The sequence below is a fragment of the Haliotis rufescens genome, unplaced genomic scaffold (assembly GCF_023055435.1).
Source record: "Haliotis rufescens isolate VD_foot unplaced genomic scaffold, xgHalRufe1.0.p SCAF_11, whole genome shotgun sequence".
Lineage (NCBI taxonomy): Eukaryota > Metazoa > Mollusca > Gastropoda > Lepetellida > Haliotidae > Haliotis > Haliotis rufescens.
In genome coordinates, this window is record NW_025963791.1 from 11,334,875 (window position 1) to 11,352,281 (window position 17,407).

The following is a 17,407-nucleotide window of genomic DNA, read 5'->3' on the forward strand; positions in this document are numbered from 1 at the left end:
AGTTGTTTGTTGTTTAACGCTGCACTCAGCAGTATTCAAGCTATATGACAGCGGTCTGTAAATAATCGAGTCTGGACCAGACACTCCAGTGATTATTATCATGAGCATCGATCAACAGAATTGGGACCGATGACATCAACCAAGTCAGCGAGCCTGACCAACCGATCCCCTTAGTCGCCTTTTACAAGAAGCATAGTCGCCTTGTTTTGAGTAGTACCCCGGGTACATATAAACTTACTGTGCTGCAGACCGTTTCTGCCCATGTCCCTCAACTGACACTACTAAATACTGACACTTTGCTCTATTCCTTTTCTAAAGGATGGGTACCAAGGCACTAAGGAGCTTAGCAACATGCAGTGTCTGTGGCTGCTTGTACTAGTCCATACTGATGCCGATTTATAGTGCTAGCTCGCTGAGATACCATGCCACAGTTTAACATGAATACCCCACTCAGACACAGTATACTGACTCCGAGCAGACCAGTTCTTGTTTTAGCCCCTTAATGCCGAGCGCCAGACAGGGAAACAACAAGTTTTATCTTTAACTTCTTTTGGTACAGCACGGCCGTGGATCGAACCCTGGACCTTCCACTCTCTGGGCGGACGCTCTACCACTAGACCACAGAGGCAGTCTAAGGTGACTAACAAGACCAGGTGGTCAGGCTTGCTGACTTGATTGGTTCATGTCATCTGATCCCAATTGCACAAATCACCATGTAATGTCAAACACTGGATTGGCTGGTCCAGACTTTTATTGACAGAACGCCATCAAATAGCTGGAATATTGCGGAGTGTGGCATTGACAACCAACAAACAAATCTCACAGCAACTCACTTTAAAAAACAACAAAGAATGTTGCCGACTGTTTCACTTTTTATTATGATGATGACATTATCTACAAGAAAATGATAAAATCAAACTGGTATCAATATACATTGCTTGTATAAAACACCCAAATAAAGGCTTCTTTATCAGTTCAGTATACCATACTGCAGAGACCATATACCGATACTGGTATAAATAAAACCTGAGCCAAGGGAAGTCAATTTTTGGCTCAGATGAGAAGCTTCTCAATGTTGAGCTTGGCCTGATCAATCTGGGTGCTGATCAATGAGCTCTCCTTCGCCACCACTGAGCACGCAATGACTGGGCGAGAAACACCACACGCACGACCCAAGGCTGAAACATACAAATGCAGGTTAGAGTTTAGGTCAGGCCTGTAACAGTTCCACAATACCCCTCAACAAACAAAACACAAAATCTATTTTATAATCAAACAGCATAAAGCAATGTAAGTGCATCATTCATAAGTCTTTTATTTGTTTAATTACATCAAGATTTTGCTCTGAGTGAGTGAGGTTTTAGGCCGCTTTTAACAGTATTCCAGTTATATCGCGGCATGTCAGCATGATGTGGGAGGCAGCCCAAAGTGATGCAGGTCTCAGACGTTTACAACTTCGGTGAAACCCATGAGCATGGATATGGCGCTGACAAACCTAGAAACATAATCGGGGCACACCGGGATTCGAACCCACAATCATAGGTTTCTGGCGTGCCCAAGGGACGCAACTCTGCACAGCGAATCGCGGCGCCTTAGACGACCTGGCCACCGATGCCCCATCAGAGGGAGAGTGCCGAGTCAGTCCTAAGAGGTAGGACTGGTTATGTTGCCTGCATTGAGGTGCTTGGGTTACAGGGGAAGGTAATAGAATTGAGACATGATACACTGAATAATTGAGGATGCATAAAACAGTGTGAACATAGATGTTCAGCTCTGACAACCTACCCTGCTTAGATCGGCAGAACACGTATGGCACATTCTGAAACAGCAAGGTAACATCATAAGCACCCATGCATGTATACAGTGTCAAATATTACTTAATAGGACTACAAGAACACTTATATTGTAATACATTATTATAAAAATCAGTGAGAAAAATTACCTGGAAACCAATGTATGCACTATTTTGCAACATCTGAAGTTTAGAACAATGATTACAGACAATGAACCTCTGTAAGATAAAGAGAGGCAAGGGCAGCTGTGCATATATAAAGTCAAGTCAGTTCGCAATTACACTTGAAACGGGGCAAAAATAAGGTGGAATGTGTAAGTAGGGTCAATCACACCCAGCAAAGATGTCCTAACTCTGGAGAGCATCCTCACGTCGATGGCAACCCACCTTGTCTTCACACAGCAGAGGCAAATGGAGAAGAATCTCCAGAGGCTCAGCATCAGCAGCCATCACAATGAACTCGGATATACCACGATTCAATGTCTTAGTAGCTGGAAACAAAGCAAAATGTGACAATGTCGATTTCAACTGTCGAACATGAATGTATTGCAGGGTATAGTATACTCAATCAAACTGAAATCAATTCTTGCTGTAATTTGTTAAATGATACATTCTGAATCTACAAATATCAAGAAAATCATAAAAATGAAAAATAAATCGGAATTGCCTTTTCAACTTGTGAATTATTTAACTACAACTGCTGTAGACATGGTAGAGCTTGGGCTGAATATCAGCTTCTGAAAATGACCACAAAAATTCCCTACGCAACTCAATATGACAGTTAACAGTGGAAGCTTACCTTCATTGGCCCCCTTCTTCAGCTGCTTGTAGTTAGCTGCCTGTTGGACCAGGTCCAGGATATCCTGGGTCAGCTTGGCATCAGCCAGGGGGTAAGCCTTGGGGTTAACTTCCTCTGCCTGAAACTTTTTCATAGTTTGTTATGTTGTTTAACACCATAGCAATATACCAGCTATATCGGGGCTCAAATTAATGTATAAAGCCATTGAGCGTTTCATGTTTACTAACTTTATCATTTTTTTGGGACCCGTGAAGATCCAGGGTAGGCAACCATATGCTTGTCGTAAGAGGCGACTAATGGGATCGGGTGGTCAGACTTGCTGACTTGGTTGATGCATGTCATCGTCTCCCAATTACGTGGATCAATGCTCATTACGTCAATCACTGGATTGACTGGTCAAGACTGGATTATTTACAGACCGCCATCATATAGCTGGAATATTGCTGAGTGCGGCGTTAAACAACAAACAAAATAGTTTTCTTTGAGCATTCAATATACTTCCTTTTAGGCCAGTATATTGGGTATTGAAGCTCAAAACACCAATACATGCTAAAGACACAATAAGCATGCTAAGCAAGCCATTGTATTTTTGATTGATTGATTGATTGTTGCTTAATTAACGCCGCACTCAGCAATATTCCAGCTATATGACGGCGGTCTGTAAATAATCAAATCTGGACCAGACAATCCAGTGATTGACATCATGAGCATCGATCCACGCAATTGGGATCGATGACATGTATCAACCAAGTCAGCGAGTCTGACCATCCGATCCCGTTAGTCCCCTTTTACAACAAGCAGAGTCGCCTTTTAAGGCAAGTATGGGTTGCTGAAGACCTATTCTACCCCGGAATCTTCACGGGTCTATTGTATTTTTGTGCATTAGTCACTATACCAGAAGTCATGCATACATGATGCCTGCCTTAGATCATGTTGATCAGTAAATAAAGATCAGAAAAGACATACATGTACGCAAGATGAAGCTACTTTGGGCAATCACACACAGGGTTTATATAATATGACCATTGGTCTAGGTTTTTGTATTTTTTCATCTATATTCTTAGTTCTGTGCGAAAGCAATGGAGCAATTGTGTGACCTAGATTTATTTTTTTGTATTTTAAACACAGACATAGACATACCAGTGATTGACATGCAATCAACCATGTCACTGGGTCTCAACACACTATTCATGCTATTCATTAAGCCGTTTGCTGGGTACCTATTTTAATTGATTTGTGAAGATTCCGGGGTAAGATAGGTCTTCAGCAACCCATGCTTGCCATAAAAGGTGACTATGCTTGTCGTAAAAGGCGACTAACGGGATCGGGTGGTCAGGCTTGCTGACTTGGTTGATACATGTCATCGATCCCAATTGCGTGGATCAATGATCATGATATTAATCACTGGAATGTCTGGTCAATCTGAAATCAGTTAATGTTGTAGTTCTGGTTTACATGATTACAACTCCATGCTGGATAATGCTGTGCATCACAGAATATAAGAGAACTGTATGTATATCACTGTCAGGGATATTTCTAGGGTGGGGCTTTGTGCTTTTAGCCCCTAAATTTTGAAAAAGGGCCCACATTGTCAAATACAATGGGGCATTTTAACATTGTGCTGTATGGGCAATGTATCTCTGGAATATTTGAAATTTTCACATAAAGGGTCCATGTCAGGAAATTCCTGGAGTGAACCCTGCACTGTGAATGCTCGTATTTTATATAGCATGCTAGAATACATGGGAGTAGTGCACTTTACCGGGCGCACTTTTTCAGATCCAATTAGCGCTGCGGGGGCTCGAACGCGCTTCGCCGGCTCACCGGCTCTGCTAATTAATGCGTTAATTAGCCTACGCTCTACCACTGGACCACAGGCACTATCACATGTAATTAGTGCTCGTTTAACAGGTCATTAGAATCCCCATTGACATGCATGCTTAATTCAGTAAACAATGAATTGCGCATGCGTGTGACGTCACTGCCCGCTCTCCCATTCATCTTTTCTTGAAACCACACCCACAATTGTTTATGTCAACATGACCGACCAATGGGATTAACTGGATTAACGCTTGAAAGGTAAGAATTTATGGCTAACCCTTGCCCAAAGCCAGCTGACCCTAATGACCGAAAAGGGGTTTTGGATCGAAAAGACGTGTAAGTTTCCCTAAGACCGAAAACGGGTGTTGGATCATAAAGACGTGTAAGTTTCCCTAAGACCGAAAAACGGGTGTTGGATCGTAAAGTTGTGTAAGTTTCCCTAAGACCTAGAACGGGTGTTTGATCGTAATTAAAGATGTGTAAGTTTCCCTAAGACCGAGAACGGGTGTTTGATTGTAAAGATGTGTAAGTTTCCCTATGACCGAAAACGGGTCTTGGATCGTGAAGCGAGAGTCACCAGAGCGTGAGGCACGGTAACGGTATAACGAGACAGCGGTGGCACTATAGCGCAGTAATTGAGCGGATGGTAGAGCTCGGGCTGCGCCCGGTAAACTGCATTGTTACCGAATACATTTCAAACAACAGAATGACAGTTTCGATTCAGAAACTGAAGAAAATCTTCCATTTTCAGAGTAAAGGAACAGGTATTCGGAATAGACACATCGTAGATTTGTAGGGTACTGTTCTTTTTTTACTTCAGCGCTGGTACATATCTGTAGTACCCATGCCGACAATGACTATTATTATACATATCAATAGCAGTTAATGATTACTTGTTACACAGAACAATGCCTGTGTACTCAAGACAATTTCTCAAATGAATTTTACATTTTAGTAGTTACTTAAAAGTTTATTTTTAAGATTTCGTTGGGTCATAGGTAAATTATTGAGTGAGTGAGTGAGTGAGTTTGGTTTTACGCCACTTTTAGCAATATTCCAACAATATCACGGCGGGGGACACCAGAAATGTGCTTCACACATTGTACCAATGTCGGGAATCGAACCCGGGTCTTCGGCGTGACGAACGAACGCTTTAACCACTAGGCTACCCGACCGTCCCAGGTAAATTATTGACCATAAACGTTACCAAAGTTATTTCATAAATTTCCAATTTTTCATCCTTCGGGTAAAAGTATTTTATCAAATTTTAGTTCGGATGATAAATTATCAGAGGCTGAACAGTTCAAGAACGCTAAAATAGGCGCCCCAGAAGATAATATTATTAGTTATTTTATGTATGTATTTTTAAATACATAATAATGATAACTAATAGCATAGCGTCTATAAGATAAAATAGCATCTGTGCACAGGTGTGTTTATAGTCTTCATCTTTTTTGCCTACGCGAAAACAGAGGTTCTTTAGAAAACATACTTCTAAATCATGTACAATACAACGTCGTCATGTACAAATGATTATCTCTTTGAACAATACTTACCATTTTAAACACAGACGATTAACGTTTCAATCAAATAAAACAAAAATCAACTCCTCTCTGCGATATTCGCTTCACGGAGGATTGCTGATCACCACGTGCTTTCTCAAAATACAAATATATTGCGCATGCGTTTGAAAACAGGAACTAATAAATAGCAGTTACGCAGATATATATTTTTGAATATATATTCTGAATAAATTCATACAAAAGATTTGCTAGTTACAAATGTCATAATAAATTTATAATTATACCACAAGCCTACGAGTAGATAAATATATCTTGTAATGTTCAGGAACCGCGCACCTGTCTTTCGGGTGATCACGTGATCACAACAGAGCAGACGACGTTTTCCGAAAGCGACAACGGGAACTCATAGGTAACGTGGTATTACTTTTGAACGTGGGGATCACAACTTCATAAGAAGAAAATAAATAATGACATTGTTAAAACGATGTATCTCAATACGTATATTCAGCATTTATAGGCCTATTTGATGAACATATACTCATTTGATTATCAGATAGGCCTGAGGAATCAAGTCTAATTCTTATTCAACTGATCATGTCGTAATTTTCATAAGGACTAAAAAACTGGTAATTTCCTTATGAAAAACAAGATCGTGTTGGCTTAAAGGGCTCTTAGAAACCTTGTCCTTTTTAACACTGCTCACATTAGGCATCGCCTTACATAAAATATGGTGGAATAACTATATGCATACATATTTTATAGGCCTAGGTTTTGGCCCTTCACAGACTTTTTTCTGCACAGATTTCTATTATGCTAGAATAGTGATTAACATAACTGACTGCAGTCTACAACTTAAGACCCAATTCCAAGGCAGGAGTTTAGTAGTGCCACTACTAACTGTGCATATTATAACACTAACATCTGCTGAACATTATGGTAAGAGCCAGGTTCAGTTTAGTACTAAAGTTTTTTGACACAGATGATTATGATTGATAGACTAACAGTCTTTGTTTCTACATGTTTCATCTTAACACTTCCAGAGGATGGAAGCTCAAGATCAAGTAGTGGAAGAAGAAGTTGCTTCAGATGAGGAGGTTGGTATCTGGAATAATAAATGTTTTAAGAAAGAAAGAGAACAAACTACTTGGCTACAACATTTCAATTATCAAGTTGTGTATTCGAAAGGAAACTTGCTACTTGGGAAACAGTGAATTTTTGGGGTGTTTCTTTACTTTTTTTGTTGCCTCAATTTGTCATTGACAATGACTAAACTTGGTCATGCCTCCCACTTATCCCATCGACATACAGTATACTAAGTCGGGCATAGATACATACACTAGTTCGTCTGGATGGACTTGTTCGTTTTATCCTAAAATCTAGTTATTTTACAGAAACCACTGGTCGGAAATGAGCTACCATGTTATTAATAAACAGTTTACATGTTATTTTGCATAGGTGTTATCTGGGTGCTAAGATGATTATTGTCTTGGATTGAATGTTAATCAAATGACTTCCAATTGAGGCACATGAGGACATTCTTAAAACATATAAGGACTCAAGTCCTCCTCCTCACTTGTCATCCTTGCATGGACTGCAGTGCATTGTACTAAAGGATATCATTTTACACTGCACAAGGTTGAATATAGAAAGTCAAATATTTTCATGGAAATGGGTCTCTTGAAATAAACCACATCCTGCTAAACTTTGTTGACTTGAATTTCATTATCTTGCAATTCAATCCATAGATATCAATTATGAAAATGTAAACATTATTTTGCTGTCATTATCAGTTATATTTTTATGTATTATTATTTTACTCTGTCAAAGTCACAGTGTGCACAGCAGGGAACAGTGACTATTTCTCACCTGTGTCTTTTTGCTAGCCTGAATACTTCCCTCATCAATTTGACTGGTGATTGAATTTTATCATGTAATAAATCCAGATAACACTAATCAAATTATAAACCCTGAAATGTGAACTTTCTGAATGCCAAAGACACCACTATGCATGTACTCAAAGCATGTTCTTGTTTCAGGAATCTATATTTCTTGATATTGATCAGCTGCAGAATCATGGCATAGTAAGTGCATGACATTTTTAACACCAGGGATAATTCTAGGGTGGGGTCATGTGCTTTTAACCTCTAAATTTGAAAAAAGGCCCACATTTTCAAATACAATGAAGCATTTTAACATTGTGCTGTATGGGTGTACATTTTCACACAAAGGGCCCATTTCAGATCATTCCTAGAGTGAACCCTGTAACATGGTTGTAAAATTACCTCCATTTGCAGCCATATCTAATGTAAACCGACAATAAAACATAAAGACAGGATTGATTTAATGATTTTTATTTTATTTGTGTTCTTTTATTGTGGAATGTCGGTACAGATACTAACACCTTTATCAAACTTGACACCTGAAATAAGTATTTAATGCCCACAAACCTTTGATTTTAGTATAATATAGAATATATGATTAATATTTTATTTTAAGTTACAGTTTAGTTTGACTTTCATTAACAATTAGTTTTGAGTCATACAGTTTGTGAACATTTGCAGGATTTTAGATTGATTCATTTTCTTGGACATTGTCTGATTGTCAAAAACGTCCTGAAGATTTTGTCGAGGTTGGTAATGTTAGCAGTTTCAGACTTGTAGGGAAATCATGTTTTTATTGAGATATACAATGTGTTTGTTTTTTTAATAACTTTTCTTTTATTTTGAACCTAAAAGGAAATATTCAATTTTTATTTCATATTTAGAATGTCGCTGATATCAAGAAACTAAAACAAGCAGGAATATGCACAATCAAGGTAAGAACAACTATTTCATTTACTTTTTGTGTTATTTAATGAATTACATGATATTTGGAATGTTTTCCTTAACATTTTGATTAGAAGATACAATCTCAGACAAGCTGATCAGTGATTGTCTTAAGACCTTGTGAACAAGGTAGCATTGCTTTCATTTACACCATAACTTTTTCAGGGTATTCAAATGACGACAAGAAAGAAACTGTGTACCATCAAAGGTATATCAGAAGCAAAGATGGAAAAAATCAAAGAGGCAGCTGCAAAGCTTGTGGTAAACAATATTCTTGTGTGCCATCACCATGCCACTTTGTGCTGGGTATATAGCTTTACCCACTTATATAGCCCTAGTCTTGTGAAATATTTTGAGTTAGAAAACATACATAAAACAGTACAATTTGTTTAAACTGATGCTTAAAAAATATTACCAAGAAAGTATTTTTTGTAAAGAGTGTTGAGAATCATTTTTTTGTTTTCTGATATTCTGAGCAGGGTATTCCACTGAGTATATATTTCCCATTTCACAGGATCCAGGATTTCTCACAGCTTTACAGTATGCTGACAAACGAAAAGAAGTGTTCAAGGTTTCAACAGGGAGTCAAGAGTTAGAGTATGTTGACTGAGAATTGTTTTCTGAGACATAAATTATTGATGTAAGGAATTAAATAATAATTACTCCCTTGTTTTGTTTTGAAACAGTAAACTGCTAGGAGGAGGAGTAGAAAGTATGGCAATCACAGAAGCCTTTGGAGAGTTCAGAACAGGGAAAACACAGATTTCACATACTCTGTGTGGTGAGGATCTTTTTTATTTTGAAATTATATATTTTTGGCTACAACAAAGAATGGTGTCAATGCTGTTTCATTTTGACATTTTAGATGCACTGATAAATAAATCGTACATATGTGACAGTACTAATAAACTGAAAAACTGTAAATCTCCATGTACAGATAACATTTTGCCAGAGTTTCTTAAGTAGCATTAACCACTATTGTTCCTCATTTGGAAATTATATTTAACTTTATGTTAATGTATTTTCCCAAAAGATTGGGACACAGGGATTATTATCCCAGTGCATAAGAAATGGTCCTTCTTGGAAAAGGATAACTACAGGGTAATTACTGTGTTGAGTATTCTGTCTAAGGTATTTACATCTATTCTTAATGATAGAGTGGTATTCTGATGTATTCAATAAAATATCAAAGTGCAGCTCTCTGAGTAGCAACCGTTTTGGTTGCCAAATGCAACTTAAGTCTATGATTGGCGACCTAAATTTATCTACTGCTCGCCACTTGTCTACCTAATAGTAAACATGACTGGCGACAATATCTGTTGGCTCCTAAAAACATAGGTTTGGCTCCTAAAATATTCATGTTAGGAGCCGCTTGGCTCCCTAACAAAAAAATGAACTTAGAGGGCTGGAGTGTCAAACTGGGTTTAGGAAAGGGTATTCAACCAAAGTAGAGATAATTTATGGATAACAACTTCTTTATTTACTGTAAAGGCAATGTTTCGTATAGATCCTTATACCATTGTGAAGCAAGGCCTTGCTTGGCAATGGTATAAGGATCTATACTGAAACGTCGCCTTTACAGCAAATAAAGAAGTTGTTATCCATAGTGGGAGGTTTTAGAAAAAGGCGGGATCAGTGGTAAGATGGGTAGTATGCTAAAAACTATTTATGGTAGCATCAAAGCATGTGTAAAAAGCAATAACATAATATCAGATAAATTTAAAGTAATTTAGGTATTAGACAGGGATGTGTCTTATGTCCTATCATGTTTCAGTTCTTTGTCAGTGAAATTGTACATTAAGTAGAACAGGAAGGTTACACCCAGACATAATGCAAATAATTATTTCTTCACCTATTAGCTGATGATTTAAGCAACAGATTATCATGGACACCTACTTTGATAAATATTGAAGTAAAAAATAAAATTATATTAGTCACTCTGTTGAAATATCACATGTCTTCAACCTTATTCACCTACCGGTAATATTTTCTTCAGATAGTTTGATTGTGAAATATTACTTGAGTTATCAGATTTTGAGAAAATTCATTTATATGTGTCGAAATTGTTTTTAAATGTCTGTAATCAAGTAATGCTGTTTTGGATGAAAGTGGTAGATTTCCCATCTATATAAATGCAATGATAAAAGCATTTAAGTACTGGTTACGTTTATCACATATGCCATGTACATGCTTATTGAAGAAATGTTGCAGTATGTTAGTATTGTATGACAGTAAAGGTAAGACTAACTGGGTCACAAACAAAAGATAAACACTGATTTCTCTTGGTTTTGGTGATGTATTGCTTTCACAAGCTCTGGGAAATGACCAAAGTTTAAACATTTACAAGATCATTTCCAACAGTTGTGGGTCAGTGATTTACAACAAAGTTAAAAAATGTCATTCTATTCCCAATGTAAGACATCTTGAAACTGTGAAGAGTATTTAACTTGTATAATATTAACTTGTAAATTTTGCACATGCTTATCTGGATTTAGATGCAGTTCACACTGACTTGAAATTGAAACTAGCAGAAGAAATAATACTCCCCGTAATAAGAGATACCGTAAAATTTACTCTTCTAAAACTGTGGAAGACAAGTTTCATTTTCTGCTTGTGTGTCCTGCATAACACATTTATGACAGATTTATATTCAAACTATATATCATATGCATCTGAATATCCATAAATTTAATGCACTCCTATCTATAAATAGACCGGGCTTTCCTCCCACATTAAGCTGACATGCCGTAATATAACTGGAATACTGTTAAAAGCGGGGTTAAACCCAACTCACTCACTCAATCTACAAATAGACATTTAATTGTCAATCTCTAAATTCTTATACTAAAGTGAACAAAAATGAGCCTGTATATTGTAACTGTGCCCCAATTATAATGTACAAAGAGTCTGTGGCATCAATGTGCTGAAATATAAACAATTGAAGCAATTGATCTCAGGAGTTTATCAGTGTTCTTGTATATTTTCAGTAACATCTCAGCTACCAGGAGCCAAAGGTTATTGTGGAGGAAAAGTTGTCTTCATTGACACAGAAAACACTTTGTATCCTTTGACTTACAACTGATTATAAACTGTAATCTTGTATATTTAAGAAATGTTTCAGTTTGGTTAATATAAAGCATGTCAAAGTACTAATGTTTAAAATCCTTTATGACTACAGTCGACCTGACAGATTACGGGACATTGCCGACAGATTTAATCTTGACCAGAGTGCTGTACTGGATAATGTTTTGTATGCAAGGGCATACACAAGTAAGTATTACAATATGCCTTTAATGCATATGTGAACAAGATCAGCTTTTAGGCCACACTTTTTTAATTTTCTGTTTCACAGAGTTATTCTCGCTTTTCCACACAAGGTCGGTTGAAATTACAATAAAAATAAATAGCTATTTCAGTCATTTATTTATTTATATGAAAGTCATTCTGCCGTGGATTTAAAACTGAAGGTGCCTTCTTGAATCACTGATAGTCATGCAGACATGGAATTTATATATAACATTTTATATTGTATAAGAGGGTCTATACTACTGGTGGAAGACTTATTTTTATTTCTTTTCCAGCTGCTTTTCAGTAGGGACGGCAGGCCCATGAAATGAAAAATAAAAAATGTGTGGCCTTATGGCATGTAAAATAATAGAACATCTGTATATTATAATATTTGTATACAAAATATTATATATTTTTCAATATACTGTACTATTATTAATCTCTCCATAACATGTCATTTCAGAGATTAACATTGTATTTGGCAAGGCAATATGAATACTCTATTCATGATGTATACTGTACTCACTACCAAAAGAAACTCGATTACCATACATGTTGGTTAATATATAAAGAATTACTCATTTTCAAAAGATATTAAGTTGGTTCAATCCTCAAACGAATATACTGGTATGTTGTGTGAACCAATGCTCATGAACACAGCACGTGTGACATTACAGATCCATATAGACGCACCATTTGTCTGGTGCAAGATTAGCGTGTAAAGTTTGGAAATCATGTGCAGCATATTGTGATAAGAATAAAGACACTCTGGGGTAATACTTGACTGATTGTTAGTTGTCATTAATTGGTACACATTGGAAACATCTAATCTTAACTTACGTTCTTCTCCACATGTTTCAATGGTTCATTTCTTTTGATGATGAAATATATATTTATATATTCAAAGGGAATCAACTGTCTTGTAGGATTTCTCTGTTTACAGCACCAAGCAACACATGACTATCATCCATACTTTTATACTACTGTATTCTAATGTGATGTCATTTTTTCTGCAGAGTGAGACATCACATTTCTCTTCATTGCAGTTAAATTTCACTTTTGTTTCCGTGAGAAATCTCTTTTAATGCCAAGAATATAATTTTAGTAAAATAATGTAGCCACTGACTTCTATAAAACATCTGTCAGATATTATCATGAATTGTAATTCACATGCAGATAGATTAATATTTTGCTTCCTCAAATGTGAGGACCTTAAAACTTGTAAATAAGGTCAACCACTCATATTTGCAGCCGCCAATATCATTAGCCTCATGATATATCCATTTGCATTACTAGGTGAACACCAGTATGAGCTCCTAGACTTTGTTGCGGCAAAATTTTATGAAGAGCCTGGTGTATTCAAATTGCTGGTTGGTGAATTGTTCTTGTTGAAAACCCAAGATTACTAAATTTCTGCAGAATATCATTGATGTGGAAACAATCTAATACTCTGTGTTTTAGGCAAATAGCCAACAGATTTCAGTTAAACAGATTTCAGTCTTAGCTGATATTATCAGCTATCAATAGTCCTAATCATAAAAATTTACTGATAAAAATGTTCAAGCATTTGTCTGCAACTTAAGCTAATAGTCCGAATACTGAGTTAGGTAAATTTTCTTTTGTTTCATTAGATTACCTAATACTTGTCCAATATTGACACTAAAATTTACTTTAAATGATGCAAAAAGACGATTTTGGTACACTGTGGAAATAGCCTGTTATGCTGTTAAAAGAAATTACATTTTTGCAGCAAATGTGTGTTTAGGGACCTATCATTGTGAAACTTAGTGTAAATCTGGTACTGAGTAATGGTGCACACCTGCATGTGACAAATATGTTTTTGTAACTGATTTCTTCCTGCTTTACAACCACTAGCTACTCTTCAAACTTGCAGATAGTGGATTCTATAATGGCACTGTTCCGAGTAGATTTTAGTGGTAGAGGAGAACTAGCTGACAGACAGCAGAAACTGGCTCAACTCCTGTCTCGGCTGCAGAAAATTGCAGAGGGTGAGAGCAGTTTTCTACAATAAGTTTGGCAGAAGAGGGAGAGACACAGAGAGAGACTGAGAGAGAAATATATATGAAATCTCATTGTAATTGTACTCTGTAGTTGCAGTAATTTCCTTAATCCTAACATGTACAGGGGTCACTCTTGGAATTTCCTGACATGGGCCCTTTATGTGAAAATTTCAAATATTCCAGAGGTACACCCACACAGCACAATGTAAAAATGCCCCATTGTATTTGAAAATGTGAGCCTTTTTTCAAATTTAGGGGCTAAAAGCACAAGGCCCCACCCTAGAATTATCCCTGCATGTACATTGTAACATCATACTTGTTTACAAACACCTGTTTGAATAGATTGCTCCAATGCTTTGCTGTGGCATAGAAAATTTGTACAGAGTGTCCTTTCTTTTCACAGAGTATAATGTGGCAGTTTTTGTTACGAATCAAATGACATCAGATCCTGGAGCTGGCATGTCGTAAGTTATCAAAAGAAAACACACATTGAATTAAGATTAATTAAGATTAATTTTTTATGTACATATAATAACAACTCAAAGGTCAATCCACAGTTCTATTAATTTATATATACCGTATTTGACGTAATAAGCGCCCCGCTCTAATAAGCGCCCACGGCGATATTTGCTAATATATTGGCAAGTGAACAATCCCAATTAGCATCCCTTCCGATTGATCAATGTATGCAAGACTTATTTATTCGTGTATAATACGCACTCGTGTGTTATATGCATCCTTAATTATGGGCAATTAAATTCTGGAAAAATATATCTGTCGTATATAAACAGTTCAGACCGTCAGCATAAACCACGAAATTTATCTTTCAACTCTGTTTATTTCCATCAAAATAATATTCTAATAAGAGCCCCCTATTTCTAATTTTGAGAGCGCCCTGGGCGCTTATTACGTCGAATACGGTATACTGATATATTATTTTATGTTCTGAGTTGGCTGCAATTTCATCGTGGGTCATTTGCAATTGATCAATCATTGATTAAGACTGGTGCTTTCCAGAACCTACATCTAATGCAAATTTCCATGAATTCATTTAAAAGATGTATTCTGAAATGAAAATGAATCTTTGATTACATATAAAAGCTGAGTAATTTTGAATAGATTTGATGACTAGCTGAATGCCTAGAATACATATTTTAATATCAAATGACATTTTTAACACAATCAATTACTATCAAGTTTTTGAACCAATCAGTCATCAATTATTATAGATCATCTGTCCATTACATTACCTCAGGTTTCAAGCTGACCCAAAGAAACCAATTGGTGGCCACATTCTTGCTCATGCATCTACTGTCAGAATAAGTCTTAGAAAAGGAAGAGCTGAAAATAGGATAGCCAAAATATATGACAGGTAAGATTTAGACTTGGCAAATTCACTTAGACTAAGAATCCAATGACATTAAGAGCTAATGTGTAACCTGCATCACAAATTACTGATACAACTTTCCCAATACATATTATATTGTATATATTTAATGCCTTAATGTTTTACGAAGGTCAACTTTATGGTGACCTTGCAAAGGGTGATACTGATAGGGCAGGACATGCTCAATCATTTTGTGAATGCCTGGTTTCATCAGCGTTACTTTACAGTGATTAATAAGTTTGGTTTCTTGAATTTGTTTCTTCCATTTTCTTTGTTCATTTTCATTTTTGCAGAGATATGAATACAAATACCAATTATTTATCTTTTATGATTTTGTTAATATCTTCAATAAAGTCACAAAGGTGTTAAGGATCACAATACAAGTTGAAGCACTAATTCCTGTAACAATCTGACTTGTCCATCCACATTTCAGGATCATAACTCAAAAACTGTTCTACTTGATAAAACATCACTCCTGTATTGACTAAAGGATCTTGTAAAATTTATTATTTTTGGATTACTTATGGAAACAAGTTCAGTTTCTTTACAACTGATAGAGGATTGGGTTTCTCCATTCATTGATTATGTTACTGTTGATGTCTGTGCAAACAATAGCTATAGTTATTGCCCTTTAATATATCCCTTTGTACTTTGCATGCACTAAGGATGATAGGGGATAAGGACTAGCTTTTTTCTGGTTAAATGATTATATCTCAAAATCAGTTATTCATATTCACAATTGCAATGGCCATTGTATTAATATATATTTGCAGACAAGTATTTTTCTAATAGTACTGTAGTGAATTGGTTTTGAACTACAATAATACAACATCTGATTAATATGTTATATATTTCTTTCAGTCCTGATTTGCCGGAGAATGAAGCAACATTTGCAATTAGTGGTGGAGGAATCATTGATTCGAAAGAATAGTCTGAAGGTTCTGCTGTGAAATGAATAGGCAAACACATCATCATATCCTGTATGAATGAACAAGAACACCACGTTATGTAATTAAAACTTAAAAAAAACAAATATTTACCATTTACCATGCTGTTCTGAGTATGTGTAATCTCAGTACTTCTCCCCTTACGGGCATTTCATGTTTTTATTAAATGCCCTTCATCAGTCAAGATGGCCTTGAGTAATAGTCTCAGTTGTTCTCTTAAATATGAAAGGCATATTGTGCTAAGTCAGTCCCCAAAATTTTCCACAAAGGAAATAGTGAGTAAATATTGTTTTACGCTGCCTTTAGCAATATTCCAGCAATATCACGGCAAGGGACACCAGAAATGGGCTTCACACATTGTTAACATTCTGGAAATCGAACTCAGGTCTTTGGCATGAAGAGCAAACACTTTAACCACTAGGTTACCCAACTACCCCACAAAGGAAATAATTCATATATTTCTTCATACAGAATGTTACTCTTTTACTCTTGTTGAAACCCATAAACAAATAAACTGTTTCATTATGTACATAAATATTTGATTTATCATATATTACTCTTTATGTCATTTATATAGGTCCAGTACTCATTTAGTCATGATAAAATGTTTAGTTGATGGATAAAATTTCATTCTTGTAAACTCTGGTCTGTCAACCATCAAAATCTACAAGAAGTTATTCCAAAAGGTTTTTAATTAAACCAACTGCTTGATTGTGTTTGAAGGATCTCTGTATATAATATTTTTCAGATACTTAACCAAATTTTTAAATTCTTTATCTCCTCTCATAAGGCAGCCCCTGTGAAGGGTCTTGATTGTATCAAATTTTTGGCTGACCTCTGTGTAAGATCACTAGAGGACAAATTATGAAACATGGTTCAAATTTCAATAAAACTCTAATTCACACACACACACAAAAAAAGAAAAAGATCGCAGTTGACACATAAACTTGGTTATTTTACAAAATCAAAATGATACTAGAATATTCGAAAACATTTTCATGATT

The 17,407-nt window shown here is 36.1% G+C and overlaps 2 protein-coding genes across 4 annotated transcripts; one reads left to right on the top strand and one right to left on the bottom strand.

Moving 5' to 3' along the window:
- Positions 1 to 859: 859 nt before the first annotated feature.
- On the bottom strand, positions 860 to 6,103 carry LOC124141173 (NHP2-like protein 1). Of its 2 annotated transcripts, none has more exons than XM_046509105.2 (5): positions 5,969 to 6,103; positions 2,592 to 2,709; positions 2,180 to 2,283; positions 1,786 to 1,819; positions 860 to 1,178 (listed from the first exon to the last, which is right to left on the bottom strand). In XM_046509105.2, exons 1-5 carry the CDS (start codon positions 5,969 to 5,971, stop codon positions 1,054 to 1,056), a joined length of 384 nt encoding a protein of 127 aa, XP_046365061.1. In that variant the 5' UTR covers positions 5,972 to 6,103; the 3' UTR covers positions 860 to 1,053. The 2 variants fall into 2 exon arrangements, with proteins under 2 accessions (XP_046365061.1, XP_046365060.1); XM_046509104.2 differs by having other exon boundaries at positions 2,592 to 2,715.
- A 179-nt stretch (positions 6,104 to 6,282) lies between these two features.
- On the top strand, positions 6,283 to 16,954 carry LOC124141172 (meiotic recombination protein DMC1/LIM15 homolog). 2 transcript variants are annotated; one of them, XM_046509102.2, is made up of 14 exons: positions 6,283 to 6,344; positions 6,976 to 7,029; positions 7,972 to 8,016; positions 8,700 to 8,750; positions 8,926 to 9,021; positions 9,275 to 9,357; positions 9,447 to 9,541; positions 11,748 to 11,820; positions 11,939 to 12,030; positions 13,345 to 13,418; positions 13,943 to 14,057; positions 14,473 to 14,533; positions 15,325 to 15,441; positions 16,318 to 16,954. In XM_046509102.2, exons 2-14 carry the CDS (start codon positions 6,979 to 6,981, stop codon positions 16,385 to 16,387), a joined length of 1,023 nt encoding a protein of 340 aa, XP_046365058.1. In that variant the 5' UTR covers positions 6,283 to 6,344; positions 6,976 to 6,978; the 3' UTR covers positions 16,388 to 16,954. The 2 variants fall into 2 exon arrangements, with proteins under 2 accessions (XP_046365058.1, XP_046365059.1); XM_046509103.2 differs by lacking the exons at positions 13,345 to 13,418; positions 13,943 to 14,057.
- The last annotated feature ends 453 nt before the right edge of the window (positions 16,955 to 17,407 follow it).

Excerpts from the sequence above, each read along its gene's own strand:
- LOC124141172 (XM_046509102.2), top strand. The coding sequence starts at position 6,979 with ATGGAAGCTCAAGATCAAGTAGTGGAAGAAGAAGTTGCTTCAGATGAG. Across the intron at positions 8,751-8,925 it reads CAGGAATATGCACAATCAAG|GGTATTCAAATGACGACAAG; the intron begins GTAAGAACAACT and ends TAACTTTTTCAG. Across the intron at positions 9,358-9,446 it reads ACAGGGAGTCAAGAGTTAGA|TAAACTGCTAGGAGGAGGAG; the intron begins GTATGTTGACTG and ends GTTTTGAAACAG.
- LOC124141173 (XM_046509104.2), bottom strand. Across the intron at positions 1,820-2,179 it reads CTCTGCTGTGTGAAGACAAG|AATGTGCCATACGTGTTCTG; the intron begins GTGGGTTGCCAT and ends TTGCTGTTTCAG. Across the intron at positions 1,179-1,785 it reads GTTCTGCCGATCTAAGCAGG|CCTTGGGTCGTGCGTGTGGT; the intron begins GTAGGTTGTCAG and ends TGTATGTTTCAG.